The 20,755-nt window shown below is 35.1% G+C and overlaps 1 protein-coding gene across 4 annotated transcripts in view; it reads left to right on the forward strand.

Moving 5' to 3' along the window:
* TAFA5 (TAFA chemokine like family member 5) overlaps nt 1-20,755 on the forward strand; it is a 331,427-nt gene that overhangs the window by 302,602 nt on the left and 8,070 nt on the right. For 2 of the 4 annotated variants that reach the window (XM_039345918.1, XM_039345921.1), the window contains exon 4: nt 3,449-3,495. The exons of the other annotated variants lie outside the window; for them this stretch is intronic. In XM_039345918.1, the coding sequence (XP_039201852.1) occupies nt 3,449-3,495 (47 nt within the window). The remainder of the gene's footprint in view (nt 1-3,448; nt 3,496-20,755) is intronic. 4 annotated transcript variants of the gene reach the window in all.

Consider the following 20,755-nt stretch of genomic DNA (forward strand, 5'->3'; position numbering starts at 1 on the left):
CAGCAAAGAGGTTGTTGGACATTTTGACCCCATGTCAAAGTTCGGAAGTAAGGTATAGAAGACAGGAAGCGCAACTATAGAAGACAGGAAGCGCAACTAGAACAACCATGAAAGAGAGTGGTCAATGTGTGAATGATTTTAGTGTGAAAATGTTCAAGCAGTTTTGATGGGAAAAAGTCTTGGTACACTTTCATACCTTTGGTTAGATTGACAATGCTGGCACAAATAAAGCAAATTTCATAACATAAGAGATCAGGAGTTTGGCTTCTGTTCGAGATATACATGCTTTTTGTTTCCATTTATTATGCATGCATTTACATGCTTATTTTCAGTTCATGTTTCTTTTTAATCTTATTAATCTAAGATGATTAAGTGCTCACAAAACTTGCTTTTATTTTTAAGAAAATACCCAATATTTCAAAAAGTACAGTACATCCTTAATAAACCTAGTGATTTTGCCTTGCTTTATTTTTGCAATTGCATAGTGACTTAGAATGACTGTTAAGATGCTTCATTTTGACATTTGTATCACTGTGATAAAATATAAATTGTTTATGGAAAAAAAATCACTTGATAAAAAGTATTTGATGAACCTAAGTGAGATTTCTAAAACTCTCAATAATTAAAACTCATTGTCACTTTCAAATATGGGATTGTGAAATATATAAGTCATTTTAACTATACTTTTATTAAGAAACAAATCATTCCATCTATTCTCAAATATAGATAACATAAATTGTACAGTTCAAATTATCCAATGTCTGAAGATTATTCAGTAAACATTCATTTTAAAGTAATTTCCAGGTACCAAAACACAATTTATAATTACATGCTAATTGATAAAAAGTATCCTAAGTGCCATTTTGTTTGTCAAACAGTAAGTAGGACACTAAGGAAATTAACTAATTAAATTAGCTAATTTAACTCTACAATGAACCTGGCTGCAACCATCTTTGTCGTTCTAGGTTGCTACAAGAGAGGAGGGGGGACGAAGTATTTTTGCTAGTCTAAACATGAATAGATCCTATGGGAACAAGGTCATTCCCACACTAGTGGAGAAAGGGGAAGCATCCTGCCAGAAAGCCTACAAATTCTGTTGGAGAATGTGATTTATAGCAAAATAGAAGAGTAGGAACTATTACACTGAATTACTCTGAACTTTTTTGGGAGGATTTTAGTTTTGGTTTCACCTTTGACCGTGCCGACATCATTATCCAATAAACATGTTCTTTGAGGAAATCTCATGCCCCAGAGTTCTGATTTATTTGGTTCCATCAGTCAGAACCTTGAGTTTAGCATAATAAAATATGCATTGATTAATTATTATTTTTATTATTTCCAGTACCATTAATGTTTTAAAGGACCTAACAAGTACAGAAGGATGTCTTCATATGTATTTGTCCTTATGTGTGAATGAATGCTTAACCAAAATTAGAGCTTTCTCCATGTTCTCTGATTAATTCAGAACCTTGTTAATGAAGGTTGACAGGAAGTGTGGTATTTCTATGGTGTTGTATGTGTGCATGTAAACATGTTTGCTTTCCCAAGCAGAAAAATATCTCAGCCTGACTGCAAGCACTAATTTATATTAGAAGCAGTAAATATTACAGTTTGTTTTATCATTAGAATAAGCGGTTGGATTTTCCCCTGCATCGGGGGCATGCAAGACTACTGGGAAGGAGAAAAGAAGCAAGACATGGATAGCTGGGTGGAGGCTCTATACCAGTGATGGCGAACTTTTTAGAGACCGAGTGCCCAAAAACCACCCCCTGCCCCCACTCTGCCTCCCATCCTGCCTGTTCCGCCCCTACCCACCCCCTGCCCCGCCCACCTGCAGGGCCATGCACTGCCTCCATGGCCCACCACAGATTGCCCAGGTAGCCTTACAGTGCCATGGCAGCCATGTGCTCCGCCCACACCCCGCAGTATCATCTGCATGCTATGGAGCACGAGGATGGAGTCTTGTCCCTGCTGTCCTTGGCTGCACTGCTCCATGTGTGCCGCGCCCAGGGTGACTCTCCTCCAGGGGGGCTGCTGGTGAGAAGGGGACCACGGGAGGGAGGCGGGGCTGGGAAGACAGCATGCGTGCCCACAGAGAGGGCTCTGACTGCTGCCTCTGGCACACATGCCATAGGTTTGCCACCACTGCTCTATACTGACTTTGATCTGTCTCTGAACAAGGCCATCATATAGTCGCTCTCTGTGATGTAGAAATCACTTTTTTTTCTTTACTGTTTGGGAAAAATAAGTGATACCATAGGGTATCTTGGGAAAACTGCAGGCCAAAGTAGTATGAGACTAGAAATGAGCAGAGGAGAAAGGTGCATGGCCCATTTTCTTTGGTCTGTGGTGCTTGAGCTGCAATATTCTGGTTTCAATAGATGAATTACAAGAAATTCAGGCCTCTGAAGGCAAGCTTTCAATCTTATTTTGCCCATTGTACTTCTGTTTTTAAATATTGATTTCCTTCCCCTTACTATCACATGTGACGGGGTAATTCTCAGTTGAGATTCATGAATCTTTTCAACTGTCAACCTAAACATCTCACTTAAAGGGGTGTTTAAGGGAGAACAGAGAAGGGAGCTCCACATCTTGTTATATTATATGAACAGAAAATAGAATTCCATCCCACAAATTCTAGCTGGATCATTCTCTTTTCTCCATGAGCATTTGTCAATACACAGGACAACAGAAAGGATAAACTAAATAAATAAGTGTGACATGAGGTTTAGCACAATAAGAGCCTCAGAGAAGGTAGGGCACTTCAATTAATAAAGGAGCACAGAGTTCCTGATGGAGCCATTCTTTAATAATGTTTAAGAGCTACAAGGAGCCCTGGGAGAGGCTTTACAGATAACTGCAATGGGCATTTTTCCCAGCTCAGCCCAAGAGGCTCAGCTGCTGCAGTAGAATAAGTTCAGAAAAGAAATGAAAATTACATTCTTTCAGAAGAATGAGCATTTTTGAAGAAGGTTTCAGTCAGCCTAATTGCTTGGAAAAAAGCCTCCATGAATATTGAGAAAAGAAGCAGGCACGTGTCTGCTTTAGAATCATTCGACAGTTTATTTATTTATTTATTTATTTATGAGACTTATATACCGCTTTAAGTGCAAGCACTCTCTAAGCGGTGTACACCAGTAAGCAATGTATATATATATTTTACATTTCCCCCAACAATCTGGGTCCTCATTTTACCTACCCCGGAAGGATGGAAGGCTGAGTCAACCTTGAGCCGGTGAGATTTGAACCTCTGACCTGCTGAACATAGTCAGCTAAAGTGGCCTGCAGTACTGCACTCTAACTGCAACCAGGGAGAACTTGTGCCTTTTGGTGCTGTGACAGAAATTTAGATTGTTTCAATAATTCACCTGTAGACTTAATTCAAATCACACACAATTAAAAGTAGTTTCTTCCACTGTACACTTGCGATGTTTCTCTTTTTTTCCAGCATGACAGTGGTGACAAAAACTCCTCTGAATATAATTGCACTTGGAGGTAAGCAAAAATAATTTTAAACAGTTGCAATTCACATTATATCTGAAAGGTAAATGGTTCTTTAATGAAAACACTTGTATTTGTAATTTTCACAAAGATTATAATCCAAGAGGTAAAGAAGTTTCCTTATGTAAAAAAAATAAAAAAATAAAATAAAAACTTGTAGAAATGTTGACTTCCGAATATTGAAAGGGGACATTTCTTGCAATGGAAAGAGTAAGAGGCAAGAAAGAAGTCACCTGGAAATCAGGCAGTAATTTTAGTAGATCTTTGAATTTAAAATCGTAGGTTTTGAGATGTTTTTTTAAAATTAGATATCAAGCCTGATGTCTATTTAAATCAAAGCCAGGAAGTTAAGAGCAAATTGTTGTTGTTAGTTGCAAAGTCATGTCCGACCCATCGTGACCCCATGGACAATGTTCCTCCAGGCCTTCCTGTCCTCTACCATCTTCTGGAGTCCATTTAAGCTCACTACTACTGCTTCAGTGATTCCATCCAGCCACCTCATTCTATGTCGTCCCCTTCTTCTATTGCCCTCCATCTTTCCCAGCATTAGGCTCTTCTCCAGTGAGTCCTTGCTTCTCATTAGGTGGCCAAAGTACTTGAGTTTCAACTTCAGGATTTGGCCTTCTAAAGAGCAGTCAGGGTTGATCTCCTCTAGGATTGACCAGTTTGATCGCCTTGCAGTCCAGGGGACTCGCAGGAGTCTTCTCCAGCACCATAATTCAAAGGCCTCAATTCTTTTGTGCTCAGCCTTTCTTATGGTCCAACTTTTACAGCTATATATTGCAACTGGGAAAACCATGGCCTTGACTACACATACATTTGTTGGCAGGGTGATGTCTCTGCTTTTTAGTATGCTGTCTAGATTTGCCATAGCTTTCCTCCCCAGGAGCAAGTGTCTTTTAATTTCTTGGCTGCAGTCCCCATCTGTGGTGATCTTGGAGCCCAGGAAGATAAAATCTGTCACTAGCTCCATTTCTTCCCCATCTATTTGCCAGGAATTGAGAGAGTCAGATACCATGATCTTGGTTTTCTTAATGTTGAGTTTCAAGCCAACTTTTGCACTCTCCTTCTAGAAATGCCCTTATCCCTCAAACAAATAATGTTGTTTACATTCCTTTAATTTTTAATGGTACATGTTACTAGATATTTATTTATTAATTTACTCATTTATTTATTCAATTTATGTAGTTACCCATCTCAAATACATGGCTCGGTTAAACTTTTAAACTGTTTAACTGGCTCAGTTAAAACAAAAAGCAATAAATAAATGCAATACACAACAAAATAAAAAAAAAACATTTAAAACAAATTAAAACAATTAAAACCATGACATGTAAAATACAGGACAGTGTAGTCCATTTATTATCCCCTGGACAGTAAGCCTTCCTGGACGTAGGATTAGGGCCAATCTAACTTCAGAGACAGCTATTGTTTCAGTCGGCCTGTGCCATAGCAGAAAAGACTCTCCTTCTGGATCCTGTAGATGGCACAACAAATAGGCATGACCATTTCCTGCTTCTTCTACTGAAAAGGTAAATGTAACGAGAGATAAATGGTCCCTCAAATAACCCAACCCCATACCACATATGGAATTATTGCTCATTGCCAGCACCTTTAATTGAACCCAAGTGCAAACTGGCAACTAATGCACCTCCAAAGCAGAGGTGTAACGTGCTGATCTAAAAGGACATGAAACTACCGGTACTGCTACATTTTGCACAAAGTGCGACTTCTGAAATATCTGTGATATTTCAGGTAACACCCCAGGCCCACATGAACCTTAGAGAGCCCTTCCATCCTGAGCCACTCTTGACCCCCCCCCCAAATACTATGCTTTAGGGAGAGTTTCCAAAATTACTTAGGAAAGTTTCAATAGTTACTGCTCTTACAAAATAGACAACTTTATCTGTTGTTAATTAGTGAAAATTCATTGCTATTTCTTAATACAGCTGTAGATTATACAAGTTAGATACAGATAAATATTAAGAGACAGAATGATCCAGCTATTTCTGAAAAAATGGGGTTTTGTATATTTTTTCTGATAACACAGCTAGATAGGATTGCTATAAGTGACTATTGATCTTGGTGGCCATGTCATTACTGTATTCTGAGCTACTTAGGAAATATTCTTGGATACTACCATATGTATCTGCATATGTCTGTGTGTATTTGCACATGTATATATATGCAGAGAAACATTGGGTTTCAGTCTGTCTTAAGCACAGTAGTAGAAAAAAAAATCTCTGCCACTAATGACCTTCGATAGAAGAGAATATTTGCAGGGTTGAACTGTATGGTCCTTGGTGTTCTCTGAGCTTGGTGTTTTGGGAATATCAGTAATCAATTCAGAATAACATTTGGATGACAGGTTCTCTAATTCAGGGGTCCTCAATCCCCGGTCTGTGGACTGGTACTGGGCCACGGCATGCCAGCAACCGGTCCGCACAAACAAGCAAAGCCCCATCCGTGGGATGCAGGCAGCACATAAAACCATGCACCCTCCAGTCTGCAGAAAAACTTTTCTCCATGGAACCGGCCCCTGGTGTCCAAAAGGTTAGGGACATCTGCTCTAATTGTGCAGTACGTTATTATGATTAATTTATTATTTAATAAATAGCTAGCTGAAAAAATTGAACTCTTGATATTTTTTATGTTAAAAATATCTAGCAAACATCAAACAACATCATACGATATCTAGCTACTATATGTATAATTGCATATTATACAAAAGTTGGGTCTGATTAATATGTTTTGGCAGAATGAAGTCATAGAAAGTTGTAATATATACTTAGTTGTTGCTTTTCTCTGCAGTAAATGTGAAAAAATAAAAGAACTGATTATCATTCCTCATCATGCCAGAGGCCAGTGTTTGTAGTAATACTGAAATAAGTGTCTAGAATATTGGGAAGCTTTTGATCATAGGTTCCTTTATTGTGGCCTTTCTCTCCTAAGGAAGGGAAAAGGTGATTCAGCAGTCAGTCAGTGGCTCTAATTTTAAATCATGACTGATTCCAATGTTCCTTGACTAAATCAGGCTTGTATTACTCCAAGCCACTTGAAGCAGAATACATGGTTGAAACCTGTTACTATACCTGACATTTTTATGTTGCCTTTTCTGCCTTGCTTACCAGCCAGCTCTGTTCAACAACCAATCTCTTAGAGATAAAGGGTCTGTTTAAAAATTGGAGAAATAAAAATAAATAAATAAGCACATCCATGCTTATTTATCACAAATATTATATATTTTTGATGATTTTGTTTTTATTTTTTTTTTAATTTCCTTTTCTGCTATATTGTTATTTTTGAATTAAAGTATTTAGTTCAGTTTAGAGGTACAGCAAATAATCTTTATATATAAAAAAACTAAACTGTAATCAAACTTTCTTAGCTAACAGTATCTTCCAGTGCATTTTTATAAGTGATCACAAAAGTATTAGATTTTCCATTTAAATATTTGCAATCTTTTATAGCCTTATATTTCCCATTCTCACTAGAAAAGCTGTCAATGCTTCAAGGTGTTCTAGTGCTCTATACTCCTTTAGTCAAACTATACACAGGCTACATATTTTAGCATAATGCAAAATCAAAATGATTGTTATTCATTGAGTCCAAAATATATGTTTATGAAACTTGTATGATATTATCGTTGTTATCACTCCCTAAAAGTTGGACCTATGCAAGCACTTTATGTGAAGGTTGGGTCAAGCAGAGCCTGCTTAAGAGGTCTGGCTTTGTTTTCTGAGTTCTGCTGGCTTCTATGGTTTTATTCCCTAGACCAGGCATGTCAAACTCGCGACATCATGTGATATCGTGTGACGTATCACAACTTTTTCTCCATTACCGGCAATGGGGTGGACGTGGTTTTGGTGTGACGCATCGAGCCCGTGGGTTGGCAATTTGACATGCTCCCCTAGACTCTGATTTTTATTTTAGAGAAAGTATAGAAAAAAATGTCTATAGAGATTCTCAATCATCCAAGTCATGGTTGTCTCATAGGTATTTTTCCAAAAAGAAGTTGGACTTTCTTAGGGTTTTTTTTCTTGAAAACTTTTCTCATCTTCTCATCAGAATTGAAGAAGCTTCTTGGATGAGAAATGAAATGTTTTCAAGGAAAAAAAAAGAAAAAGGCAATACAGACAAGTTGCTTTTTGGAAAAACATCTTTGGGATATAGAAGTAAGTGATAGATGGTTATAGTCTTCTTTTTCCTAAATGTTTCATTCTGATGTTTTCAAAAGCTGGCTCTAGTCAGCTGAGCTAGTTAAGCTCCCAAGTCCAGCAATATATTGCAAATTAAGAGGAGAAGAACAAAGGAAATCAAGCTTTCTACCTGAAGGGAAATAGCATAGCTTAACCAATTAGTCAAGCTAGTTGTTGTTGTTGTTAATTGCGAAGTCGCGTCCGACCCATCGCGACCCCATGGACAACGTTCCTCCAGGTCTTCCTGTCCTCTACTATCTTCTGGAGTCCATTTAAGTTCACACCTACTGCTTCAGTGACTCCATCCAGCCATCTCATTCTCTGTCGTCCCCTTCTTCTATTGCCCTCAATCTTTCCCAGCATTAGGCCCTTCTCCAGTGAGTCCTTCCTTCTCATTAGGTGGCCAAAGTATTTGAGTTTCAACTTCAGGATCTGGCCTTCTAAAGAGCAGTCGGGTTGATCTATTCTAGGACTGACCGGTTTGAACGCCTTGCAGTCCAAGGGACGCGCAGGAGTCTTCTCCAGCACCATAGTTCAAAGGCCTCAATTCTTTGGCGCTTAGCCTTTCTTATGGTCCAACTTTCATAGCCATACATTGCAATTGGGAAAACCATGGCCTGGACTATACGCACTTTTGTTGGCAGGGTGATGTCTCTGCTTTTTAGTATGCTGTCTAGATTTGCCATAGCTTTCCTCCCCAGGAGCAAGCATCTTTTAATTTCTTGGCTGCAGTCCCCATCTGAGGTGATCTTTGAGCCCAGAAAAAGTCAAAAAAGAAAAAGTCAAGCTAGTAATCAGGGCTAAATAGATGAGCTGGTTTTTGTAACTGACTCCTTGGGACAACCCGTATTCAAATTTACTATCTGAAAATCCATCTTTATGCTGCTGTTTGATGACCTGGAACCATCGACTGGAAATGGACTATTTTTGAATGTTGAGATTTGTGTCTCTGAACCAGGACTTAACTTTACAGGTAGGTTTAAACTGTGTGTAAAGTAACAGCCTCTGTTAAACATCTTTGGCTGCTCTCTTTTCTGTGGATTGTGCAGAAAATTTCAGCCAAAATTATAGCCATTTGTTAGTCAACCCTTTAGCCACCTTAGGTCTGACTGATTTTGTTGCTGCTAGCATTTCTGTATTTTCAGCTAAGTATCAGTCACTGCCATCCTGAACTGTTGTAGGAGCTTCAGTATCTTACAGCATTTTAGCCTTTGGCTGGGAGGAGAAAGATTCATTAGCAACTGCTAGCTGGCTATTGGCTTTCAGCATTTATATGGATGTTGGGCTCAACCAACAGCTTCCAGCTGCATAAGTATATATTAATTAATTCCATTCCTACTTTACTATTCTGGGTTGGTTGAAAAATTACTATTCTGGTTTTTGTTGATTGATCGATTTGATTTTATTTGTATCCCACTTTTATTACCTTAGAAGTCACTCAAGACAGTGAATATACATAATACTCCTTCCTCTTCCTATTTTCCCCACAACAGCAACTCTGTTAGGTAAGTTTAGCCAAGAGAGAGTGCTTGGCCCAAAGTCACCCAGTCAGCTTTCATGCCTAAGGTGCGACTAGAACTCATAGTCTCCTGATTTCTAGGCCAGCACCTTAACCAGTTTACCAAACTGGCTCTCAAAACGCATATGGCAAAAACACATGTCAAGCTTTGTTTGAGCTATTTTGAATTTTTTTCCATTAAATCGCAGCCATAGCAAAAGGTTTGGATAGAAAGTTTTGTTCTAAATGTGAATCAAATCACATTTCCTATTTTTTTTTAACTTTGGTTAGCATTTTGCTCATGCTTCTTTGTTACATTTTTTTAAAAAAAAGACACATTATTAATAGTGAAGTGTCTAACAACGAAAATATGATAAGAACAATACAGAGATAATATGATAAAAAGATTTGTTTGTAATGGAGATTAAAATGCACCAAATTAAACTAAAAAAACAAAGATTGATATATGGATTCACAAGTGGCTTTTAGGTTATTTAAATGTTTTAATCCTTTGCATTTAAACTATACAGAAACATATGGCTTTATTTTCTAATTTTTATGATATAAAGATGGATTGTACATTAACACTTATATAGAGTGGCCATCAAAGCAGCCACATTATTCATTCAGATTAGGATGTTTCCATATAAGAACTAACTCTTTTTTTTCTAATTTTTGTTCTAATGATAATAACTGCAAATACTACAGTTTCTCATTGGAATGCAAGATATTTCTTGTAAACTTACTGAGCTGGAAGTACTTGAAAAAGAATACTTAAAATTAATTTTTAAATATATTCTTTTAGTAGCAGAAAAAAATGATTTTCTAAGGTTACAGGATTTAGAGCTACCAATGCATCTTTGAATTTGAGAAGAAATTAATAGGAAAAAATACATTTTTCACAAAACTTGAATAACTTCAAATTTACTTAATATATATGTCCCTTTATGTGTTCTATATAACAGTTTTCATTGCAACAGATTGTTTGAAGTTTATTGTTAAATCTTGCTTTTAATATTTATTCTTATTTTCCTCAATGTATTCATGGTAGTGTTAAAGTTCATTACTTTAAAAAATTGTGTAGCTTTTGAAACCATTCTTGATTGTCTTTCAGAATGTTAAAATTTATTGTTGCTTTAAATAGGATTGTATCTTAAGTTCAAAACCCATCTTTTAAATTTCTCAAATACTTTTTTGAACATCCATTGGATAACATATTTAGAATCACTCTACTCTCAGATGAATCTTTTACTGTTCTCATATCCTGATAAGTGAAAGCAAAATGAATTATTTGTTAAAATAGAAGACATGATAAATGAAATTACTTATTTCCTGCAAGGAGAATAGTTAATATTTATATCCTTAAAGTAAAATGGATAATGAATTCAGTTAAATCTAAATGACACACAAATGAATTCAGTCAAAAGTAGACCAATTTTATAATTATCTGTCAGTTCTTTGCATATATAGATTACATCTTTCAGTAATATTTGACTTGGCTTTCAATAATTTTTAGAACTTGTGAATGTCTAATAGAAACAGCTGATTACCAAATTTTAATTTACTGTTATGTTCTTTGAAAGGTCTCTTAGACGTCAGGTGTAAGAATGAAAATATATGGATGAAAACATTTGTGATTAAAAACTGTACAGTGAAAAAATAACTCAGGATTTTTCTCCCTTCCAAATATTAATCCTATCTTGAACAGATTTTTTTTTTTAAAAAAAAACATATATAGGCCACTTTGAACAGATGAAAGAAGTACACTACAGGTGTACATATATAATATTTGTCATTTGAGTGCTTTGGCTTTTGTGACTGGATTTCTTCTCCCTTCTCCAAATAATGGAAAGGGCTGGAAAGAGAGTGAGTAAAAGATACCATCTAAATAACATGAAAAAAAACCTAAATATTCAGATTTGGGGAGAGTAATCTGCCTGTGTCAGTATATTGGGTATACCGCTTAGCTGTTGGTGTATCTGTTAGGTATTAGAGAACTGATCCAGCATAGAATAATTTGAGTACTCTTAGAACCAAAACAGAGTTTGGTTATGCTTGTCTTTTTCCAATCAAAATATTCTAAAGGCACTATTTCACTGTTATTGAATGCTACACATGGCTCAAGTATAACTAAGATTGTAGTTTATATCTTTTCTCTATTAATAAAAAATATTACGTAAAATTATATTTGACCAAAGCCATGGGGAATGATGGAAGTCAATATCAGTTGGAACTCACTACCTATTTTAATGATTATGGCATGTGGAATATTGAAATTTAGAGTGTGAGAAAAAAATAAGTGGTATTCAGTGAAATTAGAAAAAGTGAAATAATTACTGTGTGTGTGTTTGTGTGTGTAACAAAAAAAAGGAAGGATGCAACAGATAAAAATTAAAGTGGTATGTTCTTGTGGAGGGATGTTGTTCAGTAGATTCAGGAAAGTGAAAATTATGAATATTTCATAATTATTAATATATATAATCAGCAACTATGGATTGGATTCATTTAGCTTGTTACTGGTGCATTTGAAAATAGGAATGAATAGATAAGTGATAATCGCACATTATACTATTGTTAACGATGATCTTAGAAAAACCAGATATTATTTTTTCTTTTACATTTTTTTACCTTTTATTATTTTTTTGTAAGTAACTTAAGACAATGAGCATATATAATATTCCTTCTTCCTCCTATTTATTTTGGAAAACAATACAGTTTGGATCTTAGCCCAATAACTTCCAGGATCTAAACAAGTCTAATATTTAATCCCAGCCAAGTAGACTTGTTATTGATCCAGGAAATCATCTCAACTCAGGATTATTCCATCATTAATGATTCTGGATTCAGGTCTGGATGTGGAACAAAAGCCACAGTAGTTGCATTTGTGGATGATATACAGCAGAACTTAAATGAAAAGGAGTACAACTCTCCTTGTCATCCTGGATTTACAAGAAACTGGTTGCCTGAAAACTGTTGGCATTTCACTTTGTTTATTGTGTACTAAAACATCTGACTAATTGCCTTCTGTACTATTCTGTACATATTGAATTCCCTAATTCATGGCATAAATCTTATAAATACTTTACACAAAAATTTTTTTTTTCTTGTTTCAAACCAATTAGAAAAGAAGTCCAGGCAATTCTACCTTGGTGACTGAGGATCTTCATAGACATACTTTATTCAAACTTTAGAACAGGGTACTTCAAATGTGGCCCTTTTATGACTCGTGGACTTCAACTCCCAGAATTCCTCAGCCAGCATGTCTGGCTGAGGAATTCTGGGCATTGAAGCCCACAAGTCATAAAAGGGCCAAGTCTGAAGACCCCTGCTTTAGAAGTATACATATTATATATAAGAATCTTTTAAAAGTTATATTATTTACATTGTTTTGAAGAAAATCAACTTCAGTTTTCCAGTATTATTTCATAAACTTAATACAGTATAAAAATTATGTTATTCATTTTCTTCTGACACAAAATTCTGTTATGACTTGAGGACTTCAACTCCCAGAATTCCTTAGCCAGGCATGCTGGCTGAGGAATTCTGGGAGTTGAAGTCCTCAAGTCATAAAAGGGCCAAGTTTGAAGACCCCTGTTTTACATCAAATATAAGTAAAGTTGTGGGTTTATCTTTACCTTAAGAGTAAATATTTTCCATAAAATATGGATATAATAATTCAAATAGCCAAATCTAAGACTAAATTAGACTAGATGCCAGAAAATGTTTTGATTATGAAAAGTTTCTTACTACTTAGCAACCACTGATTTTTTTTGCGTCATGAGTAAATATACCACACTTCACAGACCAGTGTTCCCGTCCAATAAATATAATAATTGTAAGTCTGATTAATTTCCTAAATCATATTAACAATATTAAGGATATTTAACCAGTATGAAAGAACTAGAGACCATGTCCAATTCATACATTTAACATTCCTTTGTATTTATTGCTATCTCCAATATATAAAGGTACATAATGAAACATATAGTTACCTGCTGACTATAATAATAAATCTTTATTAATATTTATTGATTAGCCCTTGGGCCATATCAAAGTGCAAAGTTCCAGCAACAAATTATTACTAAAGTTTGATAAAGGCAATTTAAAATGAAATTTGATAAAATACAGTTTAAAATGGAATTAGAGTAAAATATGACTTAAAATGAAATTGGAGTAAAATACAGTCTAAAATGAAATTAAAATAGAGTACAGTAATTTAAAATATAGATAAAATATGATAAAATTATATCTTGGAGTCACCCTTGCAATCTACCCCGATCAGTCCCACATATGCTGACTATAGGTAACTATAGAGCTAAATATAATTTGTTTAATTAGTCTTATGTTAAGGTCATAAGAGACATATAAGAAGAAGGATCAAACTTAAATATTTTTCCCAGCATCATCCAATTTATGTCTTGCTGTCTTTACACTTAAATTCTGGCTAAAATTAGAATAAAGCACCTGCCAAGATTTCAAAGGAACAAATGAAATCTCTATACTTGTATGCATGGTGGTAATTGTTCATTTATTTATGTTCTAAAATAACTCCAGAAACTAGGATTTCTAATTTTATATGAGAGTTGCAGTTTGGAAGGGAAATTTACAAGAACTAGGTATTGATCTATCATGGTGGCCATATTTGCAAATCCAAATGAGATATGAAAAAGATGCTAAAACAATGGGATCCTATAAAGAATAGACAGAATTCGACCAGATACTGGCAAAAGCAGACGAAAAACTGATTAAGAAACTCTATAAATATTTGTTAACCTTAAAGAGCTTTCCTTACAGAGGAACAAGTAAAAGAAACAATAATGACATGGGCAAAGAACTTTGGACATAATATAGAATTAGAAAACTGGCAAAGGTTATGGGAAAGAAATGCTAAATTAACAAAAGCAATGGCATATAACAAAATTTTATATAAAATGTTTTACAGATGGCATTTAACATCAGTGAGATTAGCAAAAATGTTTAAAAATACTTCAAACAAGTGTTGGAAATGCAAACAAAAGCCAGGTACCTATTGCCATATCTGGTGGACATGCCCTAAAGCTAAAAGATTTTGGTCAAAAATACACTTATGGTTGGAGAAAATGACTAAAAAACAAATAGACTTTAAGCCAGAATTATTTTTGTTAGGAATAATAGGAGCTAATTATGAGAAAGACTGTATATATTTAATTTTATTTGTACTAACTGCAGCAAGAATTGTATTTGCCCAATATTGGAAAACTGAAAATTTACCAACTGAAGAACTAATTAAGAAAATTTTAGAGTGTGCAGAAATGGATAGACTGACTTTAAAGATAAAAGAGAAAGAAGATTCAGTGTATTTTAGAACATGGGATAATTTTTATCAATGGCTAGAAAAATGAGTTAGAGAGAAAGGAATGTGATATGTAACATTGAATATATACTAGTAAGAAGACTATGAAATGATTTATTAACATATTGTTTATGATAATTATTATTCATTGTTTTTTTTAAATACATGAACCTGGACAACATGCTGTTTGCTAATTATTAAGAATAAATTAATAAGAGCAATAGTGAAAAACTGCTTAAAAAATAATTGTGTGTATGGATCAAAAATACTTATTAGCCAGTGCAGAGCTGAAATATGCTTCTACTAAGGGAAGACCAAGACCATTGCATTATATTCCAGCTTCAGCTTTTGAGAAATCTTTAAAAGCAGCCACAGATGAAGCTGCAACTAGTTAATCAACCAAAGACTTTCTAGTTCAGGGATCTTCAAACTTGGCTCTTTTATGACTTGTTGACTTCAACTCCCAGAATTCCTCAGCCAGTGTGGGAATTCTGGGAGTTGGTCCACAAGTCATAAAAGAGCCAAGTTTGAAGACCCCTGTTCTAGCTATAGCTTCCATTTACTGCTCTTACGTTCCAAGTTGCGATTTTCTGCATGACTTTGTAAGATCACTGGTCCTTAATTGAACCTCAGACACTAGAAAAGTTATTTAGGGGATTCAAGCAGAGGCTTCTTAAAGGAACAGTACTTTATTTGATGGAGTGAAGTAGCTGGGTGGAACACAATCTGAAATGCTGGCAGCAATTGCATTCAGAAAGAAAGGTGGCATTGCTTTATAAACTTTGTTAGCCAATCAACAGTGGACAATAGAGTTATTACCATATAAGGAAAACAGTAAACATCAATCATTCCTGTACACTCCCTTATTCCCGCCTCAGTACATCCATGTATGTGTTTCCCATGCTTACATGAAATTTGTCCCTGATGCAAATGCTGATTACAGAAGCGAGATAGCCTTAGTTAGGCTAAACAGTTTTGTTTGTTTTTCTAGTCCCAGTTACAGAACCTTACAATGTGATTTTTCTTCAAATGGCCCTTTAGTCTCCCATGACTGCTTTCATCAATCAAAGTTTTCACATAATATTTTCACTAGGATTGTGAAGCAGTAAGCCTTTATTGCACTCATACCATGTGCTGCAATCCCTGGTAATAATGATAATACTAGATATTATTTTCATCTGTTTCATTATTCATCCTCTCTAAATGATCCTGAATTCTCACAGTGTAATGGCAAGAGCACTTTGTCTCCTGTATTCCCCCATACCATGCTTATTATTTATATCTTCAAGTTTGCCGCTGTTGGATTGGGGATTTTTTTCTGCCTAAGGTAAACATTCCAAATGTAACTCTTTAAAATATGGATTTATTTCAGCTGTTTGATCTTTTTTTTTTGTCTATTTCAGCATCTTCTTTGGCTTTACTGAATCCTTTTTGATAAGTGATGACCTAAGCTTTGTAGATTATGCCATATATTTAAATAGACGCAGGATCATATTGGCTGTTTCATTATCATTCCCAAGGAGCTTTAACACAGTTGTTGTCCTTTTTTAAGTGCACTTGTCTCTAGAAGCTAAGATCACTTTGTTTTGTGTTATGAGAAGTATATCTTTATAATAATTGTTGATATTTTGTAAGTACTGTATGCTTAGTTTTATTTTGCATTTATTATTTTTGTAGATTGATTCTTAAGTATCTTACAGGCTCAAAGAGCTGTGGTATAAAAGCTTTTTAAAAGACAAGTAGGTATCTGTTTATCACAGAAAGATAAATCCAAGATTACTTTTCTGACAGAATAAGAATAACAGGTCTTTTATCATTGGATGACAATATTAGATGTGATAATTTCTTTCTATTTCTAAATCTTATTTGCAAACATAGTGGCACACTTTATTCATTCATAGTATTTGTCTGTAGAATATTCTGAGATTTTCTTTTCCTCAAGAAAAAATATTATTGTTAAGTGGATGAAGATGTTCGAATTCTAAACTACTTGTGTCATTGGGATAGCAATTAATTTTTCACACTGAAGTTATTTAATTCAGTAGTGGCTAGTCCAATACCAAGGGCTTCAGTTGATCCCCTATGCCATAATGTCAGAGACAGAGAGATTGTGTTAATTGCTAAAAGTCTTCAACAGTGTGAAACATGAAACCCATTATCATTTTTATATCATTTCACTGAGATTATTGAGCAGAAAAAAACAGTCCCTGAGTAGTATTCAAAATAGGAATTCAGAAATATGTCTAGCTTATTGATTAGTGCCTTTTAAATTCAGTAATTCACTAAATTTTTGCCCTTCCAAGAAACACAGATCTTGCTTCGCAAATCACACTACTAAATAGTCAAAAATTGGGTGAAAGTTTCTTTCTTCCATAGACTGAGCATAATATGGTTTAACCACCTCCAGTGTAAGTGTGGTTGAAGAGTAGCCTTGACCATCTAATCTCCCCCAAAAGTGTTGTAACTGTTTGAAGTTCTGGTAAGTGCAATCTCAACACATTTGGAGCTTTTCTCTCTACCTTTCCAAACTTTTGAGAAGAGAGGTGATAAGTATGTTGACATTCTAGCTTTTGAGATACCGAAATGTTATCCTACTCCAGAGAAAAATAAAACATTTAAAACACGGGTATCAAACTCGCCATGTAACATGACATGTTGTGACGTATCATGATTCTTTTTGCATTGCCAGCAATGAGGTGGACACGGCTTCAATATGATGAAACCGGCCTGTGGGCTGGCAGTTTGACACCCCTGACTTAAAATATGCACTTCAATCACTAGCAAACACAGCTATGGTCTTCGGTCAGAGAATCAAAGCTTTCTCTATACCCTTATTTCTTGAGAAGTAAACTTTTCAAATGATGACAAATTTAATCTTAATGGGCTCTTTTTGATTTTTTGCATCTGCTTATCAATTCAGAAACATTACAGTGACAGGTAGTACATCTCACTTGATTTGAGTAATGACATTGCCCCTTCATTGTCCTGGTTTCTGTCTTCAAGCTCTTTTGTTTTTCCAGTTCATTACATTTCATCTACATGCAAAGTTATGACCCACTAAGGTTAACAATATACCCGCTATTAAAACAGGCAAGGATCAGAATACAAACTATGGGCTTAATTAACTTCAAAGTGAATTTCAACTATCTTAGTAGTTTTGGTGGTGATTGGTCTTCCATTAAAAAGAAGTAGCTGTCAGCGCTAATTCTATGTAAGCCATCCTACACAGCAGTATAGAAATATATAAATGTGTATTTATGTAAGTAAATTCACATTACTACTATCCTCCTCAGCTTCCAAATTCACTTCTCTCTTTTAAGTCCCAAATGACTACTCATTAGAATCACAGCTATAGACTGTCTGGAATCTGTGTCTTGTTGAGAGAAATAGAGAGATAATTGACTGCCAGCCGCAACTATTGGTTGTCCAGGCAATAAGAGGGAAAAGGGAGAGACATCGATAATTAAAAACAATGAAGTAGTTTTGTTCTGAATCATTCTGTGCAATTGTGTGATTAATTAGTGACCTTCGCAGCCAAACCAGGATTGTTGTATAACAATAACCTGTGATATGATTTACTTCAAATTATACTCTGCAAAAGAAACACTTTAAAACCACCTACAGATGTTCTAGCAACCCTTGGGAAAATATTTCAATTATAGACTTTGATTTAAATAAAAAAGTTTATAACAAGTTAGAACAATAGCATTGCCATCCACAGTGGCTCAAAAATCTATTTGTACAATGCTGGTTTTAAAAACTATGCTTTTTTCTTTTCATTATATTGTTGTAAATTTTAATATATTGTTCCATACAGTACAGTACTAATTAACAGTACAGTACAGTACTAATTAACATTATTGACATGCTATTGTTTAGATAACCTGCAATATTAGAAATAAGAATAGAGAAAAATATTCTAGGTATTAATCATCAGTTAGGATATGGACGTTACAAGCATAAAATCATTTGACTTTTTCATACAAAGTTGAGTACTATATTAGAAAAAAAAGAAAGTGCTGCAAATTACATCAAAATTTATATATATATACAAATATTATCCCCTTTAATTTAATACTGATTAATATATTACTACAACAGACTCAACTCTTGAGTAACAGGCCCTCCCAAAAATTTTAAACTACTAAATCTATTTGCAAATTATTGACCTATCTTCTAAGTGTTATATTAGTAACAAAGTAGTTAACAGGAAGAATAATAATACTAAAACAAAACAAAATTAAAGTTTCAAATCTCTCTGTTAACAAACTGTTATTGTAATCCACTTGTAGAAAGTTTACCATGGCATCTTATCTATCTCAAATCATCACAAAAGTTATAAATAGTTCATCCTGGTTCAAATATACAAATTTGTTTCTTATTGCTATCTCTTGTTATTGTTTATTAAATATAATAGATTCAATTTCCAGAATAAGTTTATCTTCCAATCAAAATCCAAGTAGAAATGGTTACCATTCAGTCTCCTTCAATCTTCATAGAACAAAGGAGTTTGTCACTTTCCCTTTTAGTCAGAGACCTGATATTGTACAAATACGCAGATTTGAACTTCGGACCACAGTTGAAATCCACTTTGTTAGGTCTCCAGCCATGAAAATATCTCTTTGATTTGAAACTGGCTCAAAGTCCTTCTGTGTATCTTTATCCAAAACTCCATGCCCTAACATTTTTTGCAAAAAAATTATGTTCACATCCATCTTATTAAAGAGAAATCCAGCTAAAGGCTGAATATTCCCCCACTCTTCTTTCTTAGGTTTCAACCATTGTTCAACCATTTTAATTTGTGAAACTTATTTAGGGAAAAAGAACAAAAAAGGCATGTTTCCTTTTATATTTCAACCTAAGGTTATAAGATAATTCAAATATTTTGCAAATTCAAAAAATACAGAGTCCGGTGGTGAGAGTTTCTAACATCCACTTTTTGTATATCTGCTAATTTGTCATATTATAGAAAACAAATAGGAGTGTGATGGCTCACACAGTTAGGATGCTGGATTGACAATTTGCAAGACTGTGTTCGAAACTCAAGTGCCACTGTGTGTTGGGTTGAGCTCCTGTCATTCACTCAGCTCCTGCCAATCTAGCAGTTTGAAAATATGTAACATGAATTTTAATTTCAATGGGTTCATTAACGTAGACATGAAAGAGATCCCCCAACTGGGCGTCCCTCAAACAATGATAACGTCACCGACTAATCCTTTCACCACGAAAGCACGGAACACAGAAATAAGTTAGTAATAGAAAAACAAATGTCTTTCTTTAAGCATTGTTTTGTAGGATCAGTGCTCTCTTTTAGATGTTGGAATCTATTATAGATCTTTGTGCATATTAATTTTTTCTTTGAAACAATATTGTTAATCACTCAAATACGATTCTCTTTATTCTTAAGTAAAAATATAAATATGTCAGGCCATTGGATAAGCAAATAAAAATAAAAATTATTTACATCAAATATTAAATGAATATGTGTATATATATATATACTGAGGTTTTCGCGGGTGTTTGTATGTAGGTCTTTGGTTATTCGGGTTTTCTCCTGCATAAAATTGGAAGTATCTTGTTTCGACAAAGTCCCATTTGTCATCTTCAGGCTGGTGTTTTCAGCTTCGTACTTCGAGGAGCAATGTGTGGTCCTAGCTGTTTCTTCCTTTTAACTGCCAGTGGAGGTATGAACTGATTGGGTGGGAGCTTGGCTGTGTTCTGATTGGTTAGGGGTTTGGCTGTGCTCTGATTGGATGGGGGAGTGTTCTGTTTGGGTGGGGGCTTTGTTGTGCTCAGGTTAGTCTGAGTTGCAGGGGGAGTTTAAGATGGTGGGCTGCCTTGCTATTTTTTGGCTTCGCGTTCGTGGTCATGCCTCATCTTCATGATGGTTGTCAGTTTGCTTCATGTATGGATTGGAGGGGTTTAAAGTGGCTAATGATGCAGCTGTGGTCTGGCTTCTGGTTTGTGGTCGTGCCTCATCATCGGTGTGGCTTTGGGTTTGCTTTTTGCGTGGATGTGGTGATGACATTCTGTGTGGTTTTAGTGAGTGTGGGTCTGGTGTCATTCTTTGTGTTAGGGAGTCATTTGTCAATAAGGGGGGGGGGTTTCCAAATGGCTGGTAGGTGGGAGGTATCATCTTGTTTGTTCATGCTGTGTGGGCATTTTTTTATCTCGATGGCTTCTCTGATTATTCTGTTATTAAAATGCTCAGTTTTGGCGATAGTT

Source organism: Crotalus tigris, unplaced genomic scaffold (assembly GCF_016545835.1).
Source record: "Crotalus tigris isolate CLP2741 ecotype Arizona unplaced genomic scaffold, ASM1654583v1 scf7180000017987.690289119674:8195010, whole genome shotgun sequence".
In the NCBI taxonomy this organism is placed as follows: domain Eukaryota; kingdom Metazoa; phylum Chordata; class Lepidosauria; order Squamata; family Viperidae; genus Crotalus; species Crotalus tigris.